Raw genomic sequence first — 19237 nt, forward strand, 5'->3', positions numbered from 1 at the left:
AATTTTAATATAAAATTTATATAATATAAGAGATTAATATAGTGCACCTAATAAAAAGTAGTTATTTAAATGAAGAAGAATTAAATTAAATAAGAATGATTACGGTGATGATCTTTAAAATGAAGATTTTTTAGTTTTTAAGGATAATACAATCAATATAAAGTAGATTCTCTTTTTTTAGTTTATTCACATCCAATCGTTTTTTAACAGATTTATATCCAGCTTATTGTTACATGCCATTAGATCTTCGATAGGATTACTACTTACTAGTACTAAACTATCCGACGAATCACTAAAGTCAACTATAAGATGTTATTTTCACAGCCAATAATCTCCGTCCAAGATTTAATCTAGCTTGATGGAGATATCCCATTATTTATTCTCTTACTACGACTTTTCCTTTGTTAAAATATATAAGAATTCATAACTTAAGCGAGTTACATGTTAAATTAAGTAATTAATTAGACGTGACAGTTTGATCGCATTGTATGATTGTATCAAATTATATACTCCGAAGGATATAACTGGAGCTCAATTTTGGGAAATGGGTTTGTGCGCTTTGGAGAATAAAGGGTGTTGAGATAGATAGCCCTGAATCGAATATGATTATTGCTGTGTCACGTCATGAAGAACTGAAATCATGCCATAACATGCTATTTCATCCGTCCTATAAGAGATATTTCACATTTCTATTTTTTAAGAGTGAACTACATAAATGCACTTCAATTTTTCAATTTCGCATACAAATGGTACTCGATCTTTATTTTATATCGCTTTTGGATTCATGACAAAAATAACCCCTATGTACTCAAACTTGTGATTTTTTTGTTATGGAGGATATTTTTAGAAATTTCCATTAAATAGTATACCAAACATGTGATTATTTATTTGTTCATTGCTTATTTCTTTTTTTCTTCTTTAGTTCTCCTTCTTTCTTTTTAGTATTTTATCTTCCTTTCTTCTTCTTTTTCTCCTTAGTTTATGTTTCCTTTTTTTCTTTTCTCTTTTTTTGCTTCTTTCTTTTTAGTGTTTTATACATACATCTAATTGCATTCATAATATAAATCAAGAACAAAACACCTAATTAAATTAATTATTTAAAATATTTAAATCAATTAAATATTTTATATTGAATTATTTTATAGTACTCATTTTAGTATTGAAACACCTAACTGACAATATTAAACTCTTAATAGCATTGTGAATACAATTCACTATTTTATATTTTTATTAAGACTATATCGATTAGTTATGAATTCAATATAAAATAATAATAATAATATTATTAATTATAATTATTATTATTATATAATATTATGATTCATAATTTTTAAATATTTATATTATTATTATTTATTAATTAGAGCTAGTTTTTTATTATAACAATAATATTATTACTATAATTAAATATAATTATATATATACTTATAATTAAGTATATTTGAATGATAATAAAATTAAATTAATTATTAATTTATACCATCAAAATAATAATATTAATATTGATTAATAATAATAGTATAAAGAGTGAGAAGAATGTGAGAAGAAATTATAATATCACTTTTGGTACTAGTTTTGTATGTCCAAAATAACCTCAACGACACAAATGGAAATATGTATTTGTTTAGAGGGCATTTTGGTGTGAAAATTGTATCAGGACCAAAAATGTGATTAATAGGTACTAAAACGATATAAAATAAAGATCGTGTACCATTTATTGAAAGTTAAAGACGGTATCATTTATGTAGTTACTCTTTTTAAAATCTCGCTACATTAGTATAAAAGTTATATTTTATCTCTTCAATTAATACACAAAATAAAACATTCTAAAATTCTCATGTCATTCAATAAGTGTGACCTCTTTTATGGAGTAACACGAATGGAGTATTATTTTAACTTTTAAGTGCAAATTTGTAGTACCAACTATTGATGTGAACGGTGGAAGTGACTATCTTGGTGTCTTGACGTTTGAATTAGAGGGTGATATCCCCTTTTTTTTATTGGATGATGAATTGATGAGTTCAGAGCAGGTTGTATTAATTGTATGAAGCCAATAAGTGATTATCAGAGTGTTTTGTTTTTCCCGCCATTTATCCGTATAGTTTTTCTATTTCTCGTTGTATGTTGGTAGAGTTGGGATCTCCTGATTGTGATATTTTCTCTGTGGTACATTTATGTTTATTATCAGAATCGGAGTATTGGAAAATAAATTGCCCCAACTACCACTCGATTCACCTACCCCTCTTTACACCAAATTAAAGGAATCATCTAACACACCTAACCAACCCCAACTTAATACTACCAACACTGTTTTTGTTATACATGCATTAATGGCTGCGTCACATTGTATATTAGCATGTATTTATCGGTTTAATGTCTTATTATTATTATTATTATTATTATTATTATTATTATTATTATTATTATTATTATTATTATTATATATAAAAGTACACCTAACAAGATATTGTATCTAAGTTTTGTATTTAGGCACTGGCGATTAAGATATTAGGCTCACACGTACGGCACAATAATAGCTTTGGGATCTTACAGAAATACTCAACCATCAAATGAAATCAATCTAATTATGACTTGATATGGAGCATATAATTACAAGTTACAACTCTGTGCGTTCCATAAATAGTCCATTTTCCCAAAATTCTCGTGTTCATTTAATATGTTCTGAAAAATAAAACTGTCATAGTATATAGTCCATTATAATAAGTTTTAAATTGAAAGAAAATAATCAACATGATGCGTCTCTTTTGATTAATAATTGAATCAGTTTGCATGAAGTGAAGTACATCATGCATGCATTATAATTAGTTATAGAATAAATTATATGTGTATGCAAAAAAAAATATTAATGATGAAGAAGAATATAGAGACGATATGATATCTTTACCAATGGGATTTACTAGTTTTTTTTTTTTTTTTTTACAATATCACGCCACCGACTCAACATAATTAGGCTTAAGCTATGATTAATTGAAAGTAGGGTAATGCAGTCAATATTGCATCATTGCATGATATAATTTGAATCAGTCAATATTGCATCATTGCATGATATAATTTGAATTTGAAGTGTTACTTATGTCCACCTTTATACTTGTCACTAGTTTTTGAAGTGATGCATGATATAATTTGAATTTGAAGTGTTACTTATGTTAACCATTACTGTCACTAGTTTTTTACTTTGAATCTGTTTGTTGATTATTGTCACAATTATTATTTTTGGCAATAGATCCTATACTCCATCATTCTATTCACATTTTATTATAAACCTGATGCTAGAGCCCCAATTCCATTAACTTTTCAACTAATACTCTATTACATTTTTTAAATATATATTAAAATTCAAATGCAAGTCAGTGTGCGCTTTAGTGGTGGAGGGAAGGAGTAAAATATATATATATCCCAACATTTAACACTCATAATAAATTGACTCGTGGTCTGTCCGATGTTACAAGAAGGAAAACGACTCACCCACCAATTGTCACCCAAACAACTATATATAGTCTCGCACGTCTTTGACATTTTGTTAAGGATTTTTTGGTATACTAACCCAAACAAGAAAATACAAACATTAATTTCATCATAATCCAAGATGACTAATCAAAATTGAGACCGCAGAAATTAAGGAAAGGTGCGAGTCAATGTGGCCCATGAAATACACGTGTTACAAATTAATCGATTTGGAATACAATTATTCGTTAGCTTCTTTTACCAAAAGGAAAAGCGTTGTAGTAGGAGTAGTATATTTGGGTCCTAGACAAAATTCAATTACTATTTGAGCAATAGTTGGTGAGATTGAAAAGTTTACACACCAAGCAAGCGTGGACTATTAAGTGTATGACCGGAATATGGTACTAGTAGGATTTGATAGATCATGTTTGTTTATGTTGTAAGAATTGAGATATTAGTGATTTAATTTTCAACTCAAAGGCTCGTCACTATTTTCTACTGTATTTTAATACTCCTTCCGCTCCATAAAAATTTACCCTTTTGCCATTTAGACGCTCCATAAGAATAACTCATTTCTCTTTTAATAAAAGTCAACACATTTTTTCACACCTATTTTACTCTCTTACTTTTTCTCTCTTCATCTCTCTATATTTTTCATTTTCTACTTTATTCTCCATTTACTTAACTCATCTAACACAATTTTTCTTAATCTCCGTCTGAAGAAACGCTTTCATTACTACGAATCGAGAGTATTAAAGCTAATGTCAAATACTCATTCGTCCATTTCATGTGACACATTTCTTTTCGCATGTGTTTTAAAAATCATAATAAATATAGAAAGTGATATAAAATAAAGTAAGAAAGTTATAATAATATAGATTTGCCTCATTTATATTATTCTTTTCTTACTTTAGTTTTCTATGATTTCTCTAAAACACGTAAAATAAAAAAAAATGTGACGATGAGATGGAACAAAGGGAGTAGTTCAAAATAGTGAAGATTATCCAAGTTTCGAAGAAGACAAGAGTTTCTAATTTAAATCTATCAAATTTATTCTGTTACATTCCAAGTTACTTGATGTTTGTTTTAAACTCAAGATTAAAAAAAACTCGTGTTTAATGTTTAAAGTAGAGAGATAAGAAATAAGGGAAATTGAAGTAGGGAAAAAAAGAAGTAAGATATGTGTTGTTTTTGTCATAAAGAAAATGACTTAGTAATGTGGAACAAAAAAAAATGAATACTGTACTACTCGAATAATGTGGAAATGGAATAAAATATAATCAAATACTCCTAGAAACTAATGCATAAATTATACCCCTCGTAACAAAATAATCACTCACGTGATCAGCGCAACGCTATATTATGATGAAATTCAATAACTAATTAATTACTAGCAGCTGGCCAACTTTGTATACAGATTCCAAAATACTTTCTTGTCTTAGAAAAATATGACCAAATTTTTTGTTTTTAACATAGAGTCCAAATTACTATTTTTGTGTCCCGGGTTTGATTATAGGGGATATGTATTAAACGATTTGTTTAAATAATTGGTTAAATTTATACCACAAATTTTTTGAGGTATTTTAATTATTTAAATTATCATAAAATATGCTGGAACTCTTTATTCAACGATAAAAATTATGAATAAACGTTAGACAAAACTCTACATTCGCACCACGCTCCAACCACCAACCCAAGAATGGATTTATCATCCATCCTCATTCACCTAGTCCATGTATCCAAGAGTATATTCAAGATTTTCAATTCGAGATGTGACATTTAATTATAGTAACAATTTAGATATAATTAAAAATTACTCATGCATAGGAAAACAAGATTCCATCACTTTGGGGCACCCCTACTTGTCTCTCATTAACCTCAACGCTAATAGTTATCCCAAAAGGGTGCATTTGTACGAAAAAGGCGTGGTTAAAGCGTTGTTTCTATCGGTCAACAACGAAACTTATTTTTAGTTGGAAACGATATACTTACAACTTACCACAAGGAGATCAAATTTGAAAGAACACTCTAACCTTAGCTGCAAGGAGATCGAATTTGAAAAGGACACTCTAACCTTTGATGGTTGGAATATGAGTTTCATGATGCTCATTGCTCTTTTAATTTTCTAATATTCATAATTCAGTTAATCAACTGATGACAGGGCAATATAGAATTTTTTATTGATTGCCCTATAATTTAAGTAACCACCGATTTGTAATCCGACACCGCAGTTTCCCAGGTCCCACCAATTTAAACCAACGCAGGCAATGACGTGTTTTCGTATCTAGTACTAGTAGTAGTAAGTAATCTCTTTATTTTGCATTTATAAAAAAATGATTTGGACATAGTACTTGGACTTAAGCCCCACGTATTTGGAATCTACTGTGTAGCATTTAGTAAGTAAATCGAAGCGAAATTAAAGGATCCAAACGAAAATTTAAGCCAACCACATCTTAGCTTTACACACAATTGAACAAGATGCAGATACGGGCACGTTTCGTGCACCTAATTATTAAAGTTACGCTATTTTGAATTTTCCTAAAATGATGCAGAGTACTTTATGGACATTAAATCATAATTACGTATTTTATCATGTGTGTACTGTATGCAGTGTAATTATTTAAAGTTTTATAATTTTTCTGGAAATTCAAATTATTTGTTGACTATAAAATTTTAATAATTATATTAGAATTTAATTTTAATTATAAATAATTTTACAGTATTAAATAATGAAATTGAAATTAAAACTTTTAGATATACTACATATTTCAAACTTTTAGATATACTCCCCACCATGGAATTACTTCTCATTTACCCATGTATTAGTATAGTAAATTATAATCCCAACTAAATTTATGCGTAATCTTTTTAGAATATTACTAGTAATTTTTATTTAATAAAAAAATAAAACATCTAATCAATCTTTACTTTATTCTCTTATTTCTTCTATTCTATTCTTTATCTAATTTTATTTTATTTTATTATCTATTTAACATAATTTTTTTTTTTTTGAAAAAAAATCTTCAACTTAGTTAAGTGGAGATGGAAGGAGTAGTTGAAAAGGCGTGAAATGATTCGCTATTGTTCTAGGCCTTTTTTTTGGGATGGGGATCCTAATCCTCTTTTCTTGCACAACAGCCCTGCTATTCCTCACAAATTCATAAAATAATACTCCTATATTTGCTTGATTTAATTATTTTACCTGTTGTATGGACCGTGGAATAATACCCCTTTCCCGTTCCATTCATAATAATGGGGGCGCTTTAAGAAAATTTTAAAAAGGTAATTAAGTAAAGAGAGAAAGTTGTAAAATTAAAAATGTAGAGATGAAAAGAGAATAAAGTAAGAGAGAGTAAAGTAGGTGTAAAAAATGTATTGACTTTTATTAAAAAGGAAAATGCTATTCATGACGAAAAATGTGCTATTGTATTTTTGCACGCGAAGACTCCAATCCTTTTTTTACGGCAGGTATAATGTGCCAAGTATAAGAATAGTAAATCTTCTTCCGGTAGTCACGCTAATTCATTGGAGTTATTTTCCTATAAACATCCAACAGAATTGTATTTGTTTCTAAGTTAATATTTGGCAAACACACTAAGTTGTATAGTTGAACTACAAAGCGGTCAGTTGGTAAAAGAATACTACAAAAATACCAAAAAAAGAAAAGGAATTAAATGCAGCTGTCACGATTATAACAAACGGAAATGGAGGCACCACGTCGGTCTGTGAATTGTGATAATATTATGAAGTTTATTACTCCATAAAAGATGCCTCCTTTGCTGACTTCTAGTGTGGAAACGATTTTCATGGGAAAAAAACTTCATTTTTTTATTCTTTTATGGAAAATGTCTTTAAGTTACACTTTTTCTTCAAAAACAACTTATTTTTGCAAAAAATGATTTAGCGAATTGATTAGTCAGTTTATGGATGTCTTAGTTGGATGAGTCTATAGGTTAATTATAGCAAATTCTTAGGTACTTACTCCTCGTCCACCAATAAATATATGTCATTTTGACTCATCTTCCACTAACTTTTATCCCATTCATATTTAATGTCCAAATGTGGACTTGTAATCATGAACGGATAAAGTATTTAATTTTTCAATAAAAAAATTAGTAAAATATTAGACTCTTATAAATATATGCTACTAAAATCATACTTGCTCTGCTATAAATTTTAATATTTATTCGGTGTGGAATGTCACACTAATTAGTTACGTGAACATAAAATTTCTACTAAGTTATATTTTTATGTAAAATAATTAAAAAACGTGTAACCAACCGCCAAATTTTAAATGTATGGATAGAAATTGCAATTCACCAAAATCAAATTGGATTTGGTGGAATTGAACTATTGTAGTATGCTTGAGGATAAGTGTTTCCTCTTGATTTGAGGCGATAGATTCAATGGGTATACAAATATACAAGTCCATAAATAAATGATTTTAGTGGACCTATACGAATTCAATCAACGTGAATTGTTATGCATTGAGATACAGCAATAGTTTAATATTCGCATAGACGAAACCAAATAAAGGGCCGTTGAATTTAGTAATATTCAATTTAAATATTTCTACCCAAATCAATATTATCTCCAACGCTTCATCGTTTGTCGACCATGCATCGGTCTTCGTATACAATTTCCTCTTTTTATCATTGCAACATTTCTTATTGCATTTTGCTACAACAAATCACGCTTTTAAATAGCAATGAAAAATTAGGATGGATTTCGAACTCCTCACCTTCATACCTTTGCAATGGCTAAGATTCATCTTTCTCTCTCCATGCCCTCAAAGAGCACTCATATCTGCTCTAGACATCCTATTCTTGCTCTGCTTCGCTGCTCATAAGCTCTACTCAAGATTCTCCCCGGGTACTCGCCATTCGATCACTACTCCTTTGATCAACAGCAAGCAAGAACTTGTTAGAACCAATATATGGTTCAAGCTCGTCTTGCTCGTGTCGTTGTTAGTTGCTGTCTCTTCGTCTGTTTTCTGCATTCTTGCTATTAGCAGAACTGATCATGAGTTGTCATGGAAGATTGTGGATGGCTTGTATTGGTTGTTCCAAGCGATTACTTATCTGGTTATTGCTCTTCTTGTTGTTCATGAGAAGAGATTTCGAGCATCGAAACACCCTTCCACTCTCCGAGCCTTTTGGATCGTCCGGTTTGCTGTCTTGGCGTTGTTCTTTGCTTCTGGACTCACACGTTTGATATCCTTTCAACAAAGTGGTGCTGAGTTGAGAGTAGACGACATTGCCTCAATTTTCGTCTTCTCTTTATCCATCGTGCTTCTTGCAGCCGGAATCAGAGGGGCGACGGGTGTTGAGGTGGTCACTGATCATCACTCTGATTCGCAAACAGACTTGTATGAAGCAGTTTCGGATAAGTCCAATGTGACTGGCTATGCTTCAGCTTCCGTTATCTCCAAAACGTTTTGGATTTGGTTGAATCCCCTTTTGACGAAAGGCTACACAGCGCCCCTCAAGCTCGAGGACGTGCCTACCCTCTCACCGGAGCACAAGGCAGAGCGGTTGTGGCGCCTCTTCCAAAAGAACTGGCCTAAACCCGAGGAGAAATCAAACCACCCTGTTGTGAAGACGCTGGTCCGTTGCTTCTGGAAGCACCTCGCCTTCACTGCCTGCCTCGCAATTCTGAGGCTCTGCGTCATGTACGTTGGCCCCACCTTGATCCAAGGGTTCGTCGATTTCACAGCAGGGAAGCGCAGTTCCCCATATGAGGGATACTACCTGGTGTCTATTCTGTTAGTTGCCAAATTTGTTGAGGTTTTGAGCACTCACCAGTTCAACTTCCACACTCAGAAGCTTGGTATGCTTATTCGTTCCACACTTATCACATCCTTGTATGAGAAGGGGCTGAGGCTGTCAGGGTCAGCTAGACAAGCTCATGGGGTTGGGCAGATTGTGAACTACATGGCTGTCGATGCTCAGCAGCTCTCAGACATGATGTTGCAGCTCCATGCCTTGTGGCTTGTGCCCCTGCAGATATCGGTGGCGTTGGTCATCCTTTACCAGTATCTTGGCACTGCGACTTTGACAGCGCTGGCAGGGCTTTGCTTGGTCATGCTCTTCGTGCTGATTTGTACCAAGATGCATAACAAGTTCCAGTTTCAGATCATGAGGAACCGTGACTACAGAATGAAGGCCACGAACGAGATGTTGAGCTACATGCGTGTGATCAAGTTCCAGGCTTGGGAGGAACACTTCAACAAGAGGATTCGGTCATTTCGAGAGACTGAGTATAAATGGCTTTCCAAGTTTATGTACTCCCTCTCGTCTAACATCATCGTGTTGTGGAGCACGCCGGCTTTGATTTCCACAATTACGTTTGGGAGTGCTCTCCTGTTTGGCCTCCCTCTAAGTGTTGGGACCGTCTTCACAACAACCTCACTGCTGAAGATGCTGCAGGAGCCCATCAGGACGTTCCCTCAGTCCATGATCTCGCTGTCGCAGGCCATTATATCTCTGGAAAGGCTGGATAAGTTCATGACGAGCACAGAGCTGGTGGATGGCACGGTGGAGCGTGTTGAAGGGTGCGACAGCGACATTGCTGTGGAGGTTAGAGATGGGACTTTTAGCTGGGACGACGAGAGCAGGGAGGAGGTTGTCAAGAATTTGAATTTCAAGATCAGGAAAGGGGAACTTTCGGCCATTGTTGGGACGGTCGGATCAGGGAAGTCTTCCGTTCTTGCAGCAGTTCTGGGTGAGATGTACAAATTATCTGGGAAGGTACAGTTGTAATAATCTTTTGTAATTTTATTGGTTGGTGCATCTAATGTTTTGATGTTTATGAGTGTGTTTTCTTGTATATATAGGTTAGAGTGTGCGGTAGCACTGCCTACGTTGCCCAGACTGCGTGGATCCAAAATGGGACGATACAAGAAAACATATTGTTTGGTTTGCCGATGAATGTGGAGAAATACAAGGAAGCTATCCGAGTGTGTTGCATGGAGAAGGACTTGGAGATGATGGAGTTTGGAGATCAAACTGAGATTGGAGAACGCGGTATCAATCTGAGTGGCGGCCAGAAGCAACGGGTTCAGCTTGCACGAGCTGTTTATCAGGATTGTGACATTTATCTTCTTGATGACGTGTTTAGCGCCGTTGATGCTCACACGGGATCAGATATTTTCAAGGTACTCAATCTTCGTGCTGAGGCTGAGGCTCGCTATTCTTTATTTTAGTTGCAGTAAGAGTAATGTTTGTTTTGCAGGAATGTGTTAGAGGAATTCTTGGAGACAAGACTGTTATACTCGTTACACACCAAGTCGACTTCTTGCATAACGTTGATCAGATCCTAGTATGTAGCCTTTTCATTCACAATTGACTTTTTGTAATGCTGTGAAACAGAATTTGAACTCTTGTTGAGTTGAGCCAGGTTATGAAAGAAGGCTCCATCGTTCAATCTGGCAAGTACGACACTCTAGTGGAGTCTGGATTGGACTTTGCGGCTTTAGTCTCCGCCCATGAAGCCTCTATGGAGCTCGTTGATGTGGAGACTAAAAATGAGGACATCGCCTCCCCAAAGGTGAAAACTCAAAGATCTTTCAAACAAGGAGAGAGTAACTCTCAAGAGAAATCCGAGAAAAAGGGAGATTCCAAGCTCATCAAGGAGGAAGAGAGAGCCACCGGGAAAGTGAGCTTAGCCATTTATAAGATGTATTGCACGGAGTCATTTGGATGGTGGGGTGTTGCGGCCTTGGTGTTTTTCTCTGTAGCGTGGCAGGGGAGTTTGATGACAAGTGATTACTGGCTGGCCTACGAAACCTCAGATGCAAATGCGGATTCGTTCAACCCTTCCCTCTTCATTTCAGTATACGCCATCTTTGCAGTAGTTTCCTTCGTTTTGGTCCTTGTAAGGAGCATCTTGGGTGCGGCAATGGGATTGAGGACTACCCAGAAATTCTTCGGCCAGGTTCTTCATAGCATCCTGCATGCGCCTATGTCGTTCTTTGACACAACGCCCTCGGGAAGAATCTTGACTCGGGTAAATAAAAGATGTTTAAGTTTGGAAAGTTTAAAAGATTATTACATTGAGACACTAATCTTTGTACTTTCACTTACGCAGACTTCGACTGATCAAACCAACTTAGATTTCCTGATTCCGTTCTTCATGAGCCTCACCCTCGCCATGTATATAACTCTGCTCAGCATCTTAATCATCACGTGCCAGTACGCTTGGCCGACCATTATCCTCGTGATTCCTCTTGGCTGGCTGAATTTCTGGTACCGGGTAGGCCTTCCTCGTATGTTATGTTACGTTGGTTTTCTCTTATTAAAAATAGCAAAAATGAGCGTTTCCTGTGGTTTTCTAGGGGTATTACCTCTCTACATCTCGTGAATTGACTCGACTTGATTCCATCACCAAAGCACCAGTCATTCATCATTTTTCGGAGAGCATCACCGGTGTCATGACCATCCGCTGCTTCAGGAAGCAGGAGAGCTTCTGCCACGAGAATGTGAATCGTGTGAACGGTAATCTGCGCATGGATTTCCACAACAACGGGTGCAATGAGTGGCTCGGATTTCGTCTGGAGCTAATGGGAAGCTTCATCCTCTGCGTGTCTGCATTGTTCATGACAATTTTACCTAGCAGCATTATCGCGCCAGGTTGGTATCTGGATAGGTTTACTGCATTAGCGTTCAGTAGTTGAATGTGATTCCAAATCTTGCAGAGAATGTGGGCATGGCTCTCTCGTATGGTTTGTCGCTAAACACGACGCTGTTTTGGACCATATACATGAGTTGCTTTTTGGAGAATAAGATGGTCTCAGTTGAGAGGTTAAAACAGTTCAGCGTCATACCATCTGAGGCCGAATGGAAGAACGAGGACTCCTCCCCTCCGCCTAACTGGCCATCTCGTGGAGATGTTGAGCTCAACAACGTTCAGGTACGCCGTAATCTTTCTTTGTGAATGCAAAACAATAGTCTCTTAAATGGTGGAATCTTGGATGGAACAGGTCAGGTATCGCCCTGATACGCCTCTGGTTCTCAAGGGGATCAGTCTGAGCATATCCGGGGGCGAGAAGATCGGAGTTGTTGGTCGAACAGGAGGCGGGAAATCGACATTGGTCCAGGTTTTGTTCAGATTGGTTGAGCCATCCGGTGGGAAGATCATGATTGATGGCATTGATATCTCGGCACTGGGGCTTCATGATCTGAGGTCCCGCTTCGGAATCATCCCTCAAGATCCGGTTCTTTTTGAAGGAACTGTAAGGAGCAACATCGACCCGACAGGCCTCTATTCAGACGACGAAATTTGGAAGGTGACAATGGAGACAACTGGAGCGTTGGACAGAGGCAGCTCCTCTGCCTAGGAAGAGTGATGCTGAAGAAGAGCAGACTTCTATTCATGGACGAAGCAACTGCGTCCGTTGATTCTCACACGGACGGAGTGATCCAGAAGATTATCCGGGAGGACTTCGCCTCATGCACCATCATAAGCATTGCGCACAGGATACCAACGGTCATGGACTGTGATCGTGTGCTGGTCATAGATGCAGGGATCAACCAACTTTGGCTAAATATGGAGGAAATAAGAGCACAAGGCAGTTGCCAAAACTCATTGTAACTGTTCTTGTAAAAATTTTATGAAAATATATATGGATTGATTATGTTTGAATTCAGAGATACTATTATTAATTCATTGTAACTTCAGGAAATGCTAATTGAGTCAACAATCATCCATTTGGTTGAACTAGATTGGTTTATACATATTAAGACAAGATCACAAAAGGTGGATGTGAAAATAGAACTATTCCATTAAGCTCAGCTCATATCCCTGTGAATAGGCGGCACTGGGACTCCCAATGCTCCTTCGTCTGCTTAACTCTCTCTCGTTTTTCTGCTTTACGTCGTTCTGCCCAATATTCCGGGCAACTGCTGAGATAGAAAGGAAAAAATCAAGGCTGAAAACACTTTGCTTGATTTTGAATAAACCACCAGTTAAGCCAGTTGGAGATTGATTACCTTTTCCTCAATAGAATATGCAGCTCTTCCAAACGCACTGGAGCTTCGTATACTCGGTCCTGAAATCAGTTAAACGCGGCTTTATTACTAAGAATTGCCAGAGGAATGTATGACCAAGGTAAGGGAGCAATACCTCGCGACATATTGCACATTTCTGATCATGGCTAGCTGCCTTGAGACCATCCACGACGCTCACTGAAGCAGCTTTGCACGCGCAAATGTAACAGAACATGTGACCGCAGGCAAGAGAGACAGGGTCAAACAACGTCTCCTGCAGATAACGTTTGACCAGTGGTTAAAACATAGCACAAACACACAAGCATGGAATGTGGTGCAACTCACTAAGCATATGGCACAGGTCAAGTCGATATCAAGCTTAACCGAATCAAAGAGCTCGCAGCACAAAGAGGGCTTCCCGTCGTTCAGCATGAGGGAGCATCCCTCGAACAGTGCAGTGGAGTTTCTTGAGCTGGTAGAATTCGACGCTCTGAGGTTTATATGGAAAGCCATGAGCTCACAGAGCCATGGCGACTGGAGGATCTCGATGTGCTTGCTATGTGCTTGTGACTTGAAAGCTTGGCCTTGCTTGGAGTAGTGAATCTGTAGGAAATATGAGAAAATGTTTAATGATGAGACTTGTGAGATGATTTTATAGAGGTATGAAATACCTTGTCGTATTTCTTGAGTATTTTGCGCATTGCAATGGCGTTGATGATGGCGTAGGTGACCAAGTCGCGGCCCTCTTGAGTGAGCTTGATGTGATTCCCTTTGAGCTTGGCTTTGAACCAGATGGCACACCTGCTCAAGCCAGATGAGAGGTGCATCTGCAGCAATCTCCGCGCTCTAGCGTTGAAGAATCCGACTACTGCAGACATTTCCTCAAGAAGGGAAGGGAAGAATGTGCCATCACAAACTGCACAAGTCAGTAAACATACGAGTCCATTTATCTTGTGGCTTTGACGAATTACCTGGTTATGTGTTTTGCTAATATCTATTGAGAATAAATCTCCACCTGACTTAGGTGAAGAATCTATAATGGCCGAGACATATTATAATTAGTAGATTAGCTAGAATAAATATTAAATAATTAGTAGATGTGCTAGAATTCTCTAGGGATGGTAGAGTCGGTTCTTAACACAATTAGAGAGATAAGAGTGTGTGAGTGTGTACGAGAGTTAGTGTGTGAGGTGCATCCTCATAGAGCTAGAGGTGTGTTCTCGGACCTCGGGTGTCTTGTGAGGTGTGTCCTCCAAGAGTCGTAGTGTTGTGTTGGTGTTGCGTACATCATTGTGTTGTGTGTTGATGTTTCGTACACCGTTGTTGAGAATTTAATAAAATTATGTTCGTGTGTGTTTTTATTATTGATCCTGAAGTATTGCTGAAATCCAACAATATCAACATGTGAGCATGCACAAAATTATTTTTTTGGATGTCTAGTCTTACTTTCACTTCTAACTAATTTGCAATATGGGATTAATAAGTCCTAATTTAGGAGTTGTTCATTTTAATGGGAGTAATCAAGTCCTAATTTTAATTGGAATAATCAAGTCCTAAATTTGCACTACTCCCATAATAATACATATATCTTCCGCTTTGAAACAATTATAAGCAAGCAATGATGCACTAATAAGCAATAACACAAAAAGTAAAGCTGTCATCTTTGAGCCAAACATACCCGGATATAACTGAATATTTATCAACTCACAAATTAACAGAATTCCAATAAAATTGACCAAATCTAAACAAAAGTGATGAAAGAGAGATAAGGAACCTGAGCAATGCTGTGGGCAAGTATGATTGTTGAGATTGAGATCAGTAAGAAGAGCAGCATCTAAATGATGAGGCTGTTTTGTGCATCTTTTCAAGATTTTCTTGAGTTTCTTGAAACCAACCCCAGGCAATTTCTTCTTCCCCTGTGCCTTCATGTATTCCTCATATTTCTTGCAGAACTTCATCTTAGATTAAATATATCTATTCCCCTTTCCTCATAATTAATAGTAATACCTTCTCTCTTGATATCTCTGTGAAATGATATATGTATGTATGTATGTATAACTTGAAGAGACTCTCTCTCTGTTTCCAAGAAGAAGAAGAAAATGATGTGAAAATGAGTAATCCCTATATATAGCAATAGCATAGCTTTAGGAAATACATGTGAAATCAGCATTAACTGCGGCTTAATGACGTGTATATGTGTATTAAAGGATATGAATCACCCGAAAAAGTCAATTTCTCCTTCAGAACTTCACGCTAACTCATGCCCAAAATAAGCTTCTCTTTCACACATTTGTGTTATGCTTTTTCTATTTTCTTTTTCTATTATCAAAATATTGTAATTTATTTGGTTTGGTTCAATTTTGATATTGATTTAGTATCTATTATGTTCATAATTTACACACTCAGTCTCACACATAATGTCAAATTCATTTCTCCCTTGGGACTCAATTAATGTATGAGAATCACATTGTCATTATGATTTTGTAATTAAATCATGAAAGTGGTTGACTTCAATATGTTTGACTAATTAATTTTAATAACGAAATCAAAAGGATGGGGATTAACGAGAATAAATCATTATTAACTGGTAGTACAGCCGATTAAAGCATAAAATAAACTAGCAATTAATGACTTTTAATATTTGTCCAAATATAATGATTCAAAAAAGAATCTATAACTAAGTAGAATGGGTAATATGGTAATAGTATTTGAGCATTAAATGGTGACAATTAAATTACTAGCCTCCATAACTTCTATATTTACTAGTAAAATGTTATTAATGGCCTGCCAAAAGGTGGTCACATAGATTTGGCGTACTACATAAGAAAACAAGGATACAGTTATATAATAAATACTTTCTCCATTTGTCATTAATTGTCTTGGTTTTTCATTTTCAGTTGTACGGGAATAACAAGAATTTTATATTCTATTAACTTTTTAAATTTTTGAAAACTCAGTCAAATCAAAGTGTGTTTCTTGTTAAGAGATGAAGGAGTATGTTACTATGGCGTGGATTCTTTTGAGTAAATAATAGGGATAATATGAAAGAAAAAGGTCTTCTTAAGCATATTTTGAAAGAAAATCGAAAACTATGCAAAATTATAATATAAAAGAGAGAAAAAATGAAGTAAAACTGTATTCTGGTGTGGAAATCACATGGAAATTGTTGATTCTCTAATTATGCTTTCTACTTGACATGACTTCAACCATAAGCTCTACAATAATGGTGATTTTTTTTCATTTTTATCCATTCATATTTCATACTAAGTGTAATATTTTATTACAAGTATATTATTATTTCTTTATATTTTAGTACAACTTCATAAGTATGCTTAATTTGTCATTTTTATCTATATATGTATATACTACTTACTTTATTACAAATCAGTTTCAGCCGCGCTTGACTAATTCTTGCCTTTTGGTTTAATAGATTAGATATTTTTAAGTTCCCGTGACAATTATTTCGATCTGTGAAATTAACCTAGTTAAAAGTATTAAAGAAATAAGCTAAGAATTTGAATGTCCGCAGTTATATATTTGAGTGAATTAAGATTATACAATTCTCTTCTCATAAATATTGGGAGTATATATGTTTTAAAAGGCCATATTAACAAATGAAATAAAAGTAATCTATTGTGCTGGACTATTCAAAAATTAACGCCCAGTGCTGCTAAAGCCAAGTCAATCAGAAAAGTTCTTTATCTCTAATCACTCTTAAGAAAATATCATATGGAGTGTTAATTGACATTATTCCTTGGTGCAATCTTTGATGACACACTACTTTGTTTTAAAATTAGGTCAACATGAACTAGTCACTGGAAATCACGAATCAAAATTTATTGACTAGCACCTCACAATTAATTATTCTTCTATGATGTAATGATTAAGATATAAAACCAGTTAAAACTGTTGATGTATTTCCTAATTAAACACTAATTTAATTTAAATATCGTTATTTTAGCTAATGTAATTAAACACTAATTAATACAAACTGTTTATTAGCAATGCCTATGTACAGTATGACTACAACACCACTATTTTTTGGCATTCAAATTTCTATGCTACTTTTTTTATCTAATTATTTATGACACATATTTTCTCTTTGAATATGTGTTTTTAAGAAAGTTATAAAATGGTGTTAATTTTATTTTTGTATTATGTGAATGTTTAAAAAACATATAATAGGATATGAGACAATCTGAAAATGAGTATATCCTATAAATAATGGATACAATAGATACAAAATTAATGTTTTCTTGGGCTAATGCCTAAGTTTATACTAAAAAAATTAAAATGTTAAAACGACTATATGTGGGTAGTGGTTGTGGGTTGTTGGAGATCATCATTAAATTACCACTGAGATATATAAAATATAGGGTAATTAATATAACAATCACTTTCTTTCTTTTGAGTGGAAGAAACTAATTACTACTACTCCATATTTAACACACAACCAAAAAAATATTACTAGTATAATTTGCTTCACCCAATAACAGCTAATGTTTGACGCAATGATTATAGTCAGAAACGATTCATGATTAAATAGGCTCGCTCAACTTTCATTCTTTGTGTTAATGTTAACCATGGTAAAGAATGTTAACCATGTTATTGTAATATACATAAATCTAAAAAATTTAAATTTGTCTAAAAAGGAATCGAAAAGATGGCAAGAAATATATATGGACTCGCATATTTTATTTCAAGATATTTATTCTCTGTAACAATATCTAAAATCATGTTGAAAAATGAAAAAAAAACACGTAGTCCTATAGTTCCACCAATTAGATTAGTTCTCAGTAGATTTTAAGATATTATAAATAGATGTTTGTGTTTTACGGCAACCCTCGATAGTGGGCGTAGAATCTCGAAAACCCACTAGCTATTGTCTACCACTTAATCTAATTCCGACTCAAACAACGATCCTCTTGTTGTGTTCAATTTTTTCTTTTAAAAAAATTAAGAAATATTTCAGTGAAAAATTCAGAATGAGATGGATTCCCATTTTATAAGCCATGGATATTTACGGATAATAGTTTGGAATTGAATTGAGCATGTAAACCCGTGAAGTGCAAAATTTTCCCTTATTAGAGATCTCCGATAAAAAAAAGGGATATAAAAAAATATCTCCCCCCTTAAAGATTTAACCTCTTTTTTTTGTGGGTTTAAAAGAAAAGAGTAAAGTAAAAATAAAGAGGATAAAGGGGTTCCTTTTAAATGCCCTTTTTTGGGGGAAAACCCAAAAAAAATTTAAAACTTTAAGGGGCGAGGATTTATTATCATTTATTTTTTTTAAACGGAAATATATCCATTCAAAAAAATAATAAAATTTATAAAAAAAAGTAAAAAAAGATAAATTACTTTTAAAAAAAAAAAAAAAGTATAAAATGCATTCCAAAATACAAAAGTATAATACCGAATACCTTCTTTTTTTAGAGAATAATTTTTCATGAAAAAAAAAAAAATAAAAAAATAATAATTATAAGATTTTTTCCCATTTAACCCCGCCCTCATAAGAAAATATCTAAAGATTTAGTGCAATCATCTTTTCTTTTAATTTTGTTTTTTTTAATTTTAGATGTATTATTCTCGTGACTACAATTTCCCATTCCAAAATTTCTCATAATTAATCTGTGATTATGGGGATTGTAATGAGTCGAAGCACTTTTTTGAAACAAGGCACCAAGTCGATATTTTATAGTATTTTCCACTTTTTTCACCTAGTGCCATCTACATATATACATCGAAGTTTGAACCTTCACTAACATAAGGGTAGATACGAAATTAAT

At 34.3% G+C, this 19237-nt stretch overlaps 2 protein-coding genes across 3 annotated transcripts; one reads left to right on the forward strand and one right to left on the reverse strand.

Moving 5' to 3' along the window:
* Window positions 1-8186: 8186 nt before the first annotated feature.
* LOC125221519 (ABC transporter C family member 4-like) lies at window positions 8187-13056 on the forward strand. The gene is given in 9 exon segments (XM_048123637.1): window positions 8187-10214; window positions 10301-10621; window positions 10699-10785; window positions 10864-11472; window positions 11554-11718; window positions 11801-12095; window positions 12161-12375; window positions 12446-12749; window positions 12752-13056. Coding segments are annotated over 9 exon segments (4329 nt in total).
* Window positions 13057-13096: 40 nt separating this feature from the next.
* On the reverse strand, window positions 13097-15552 carry LOC125220122 (E3 ubiquitin-protein ligase BAH1-like). Of its 2 annotated transcripts, none has more exons than XM_048122258.1 (6): window positions 15226-15552; window positions 14123-14367; window positions 13797-14054; window positions 13588-13725; window positions 13455-13513; window positions 13097-13367 (listed from the first exon to the last, which is right to left on the reverse strand). In XM_048122258.1, the coding sequence occupies exons 1-6, from the start codon at window positions 15407-15409 to the stop codon at window positions 13259-13261; spliced, it is 993 nt and encodes a 330-aa protein (XP_047978215.1). In that variant the 5' UTR covers window positions 15410-15552; the 3' UTR covers window positions 13097-13258. The 2 variants fall into 2 exon arrangements, with proteins under 2 accessions (XP_047978215.1, XP_047978216.1); XM_048122259.1 differs by having other exon boundaries at window positions 13097-13364; window positions 15226-15551.
* Window positions 15553-19237: the final 3685 nt, after the last annotated feature.

The sequence above is a fragment of the Salvia hispanica genome, chromosome 4 (assembly GCF_023119035.1).
Source record: "Salvia hispanica cultivar TCC Black 2014 chromosome 4, UniMelb_Shisp_WGS_1.0, whole genome shotgun sequence".
NCBI lineage: Eukaryota > Viridiplantae > Streptophyta > Magnoliopsida > Lamiales > Lamiaceae > Salvia > Salvia hispanica.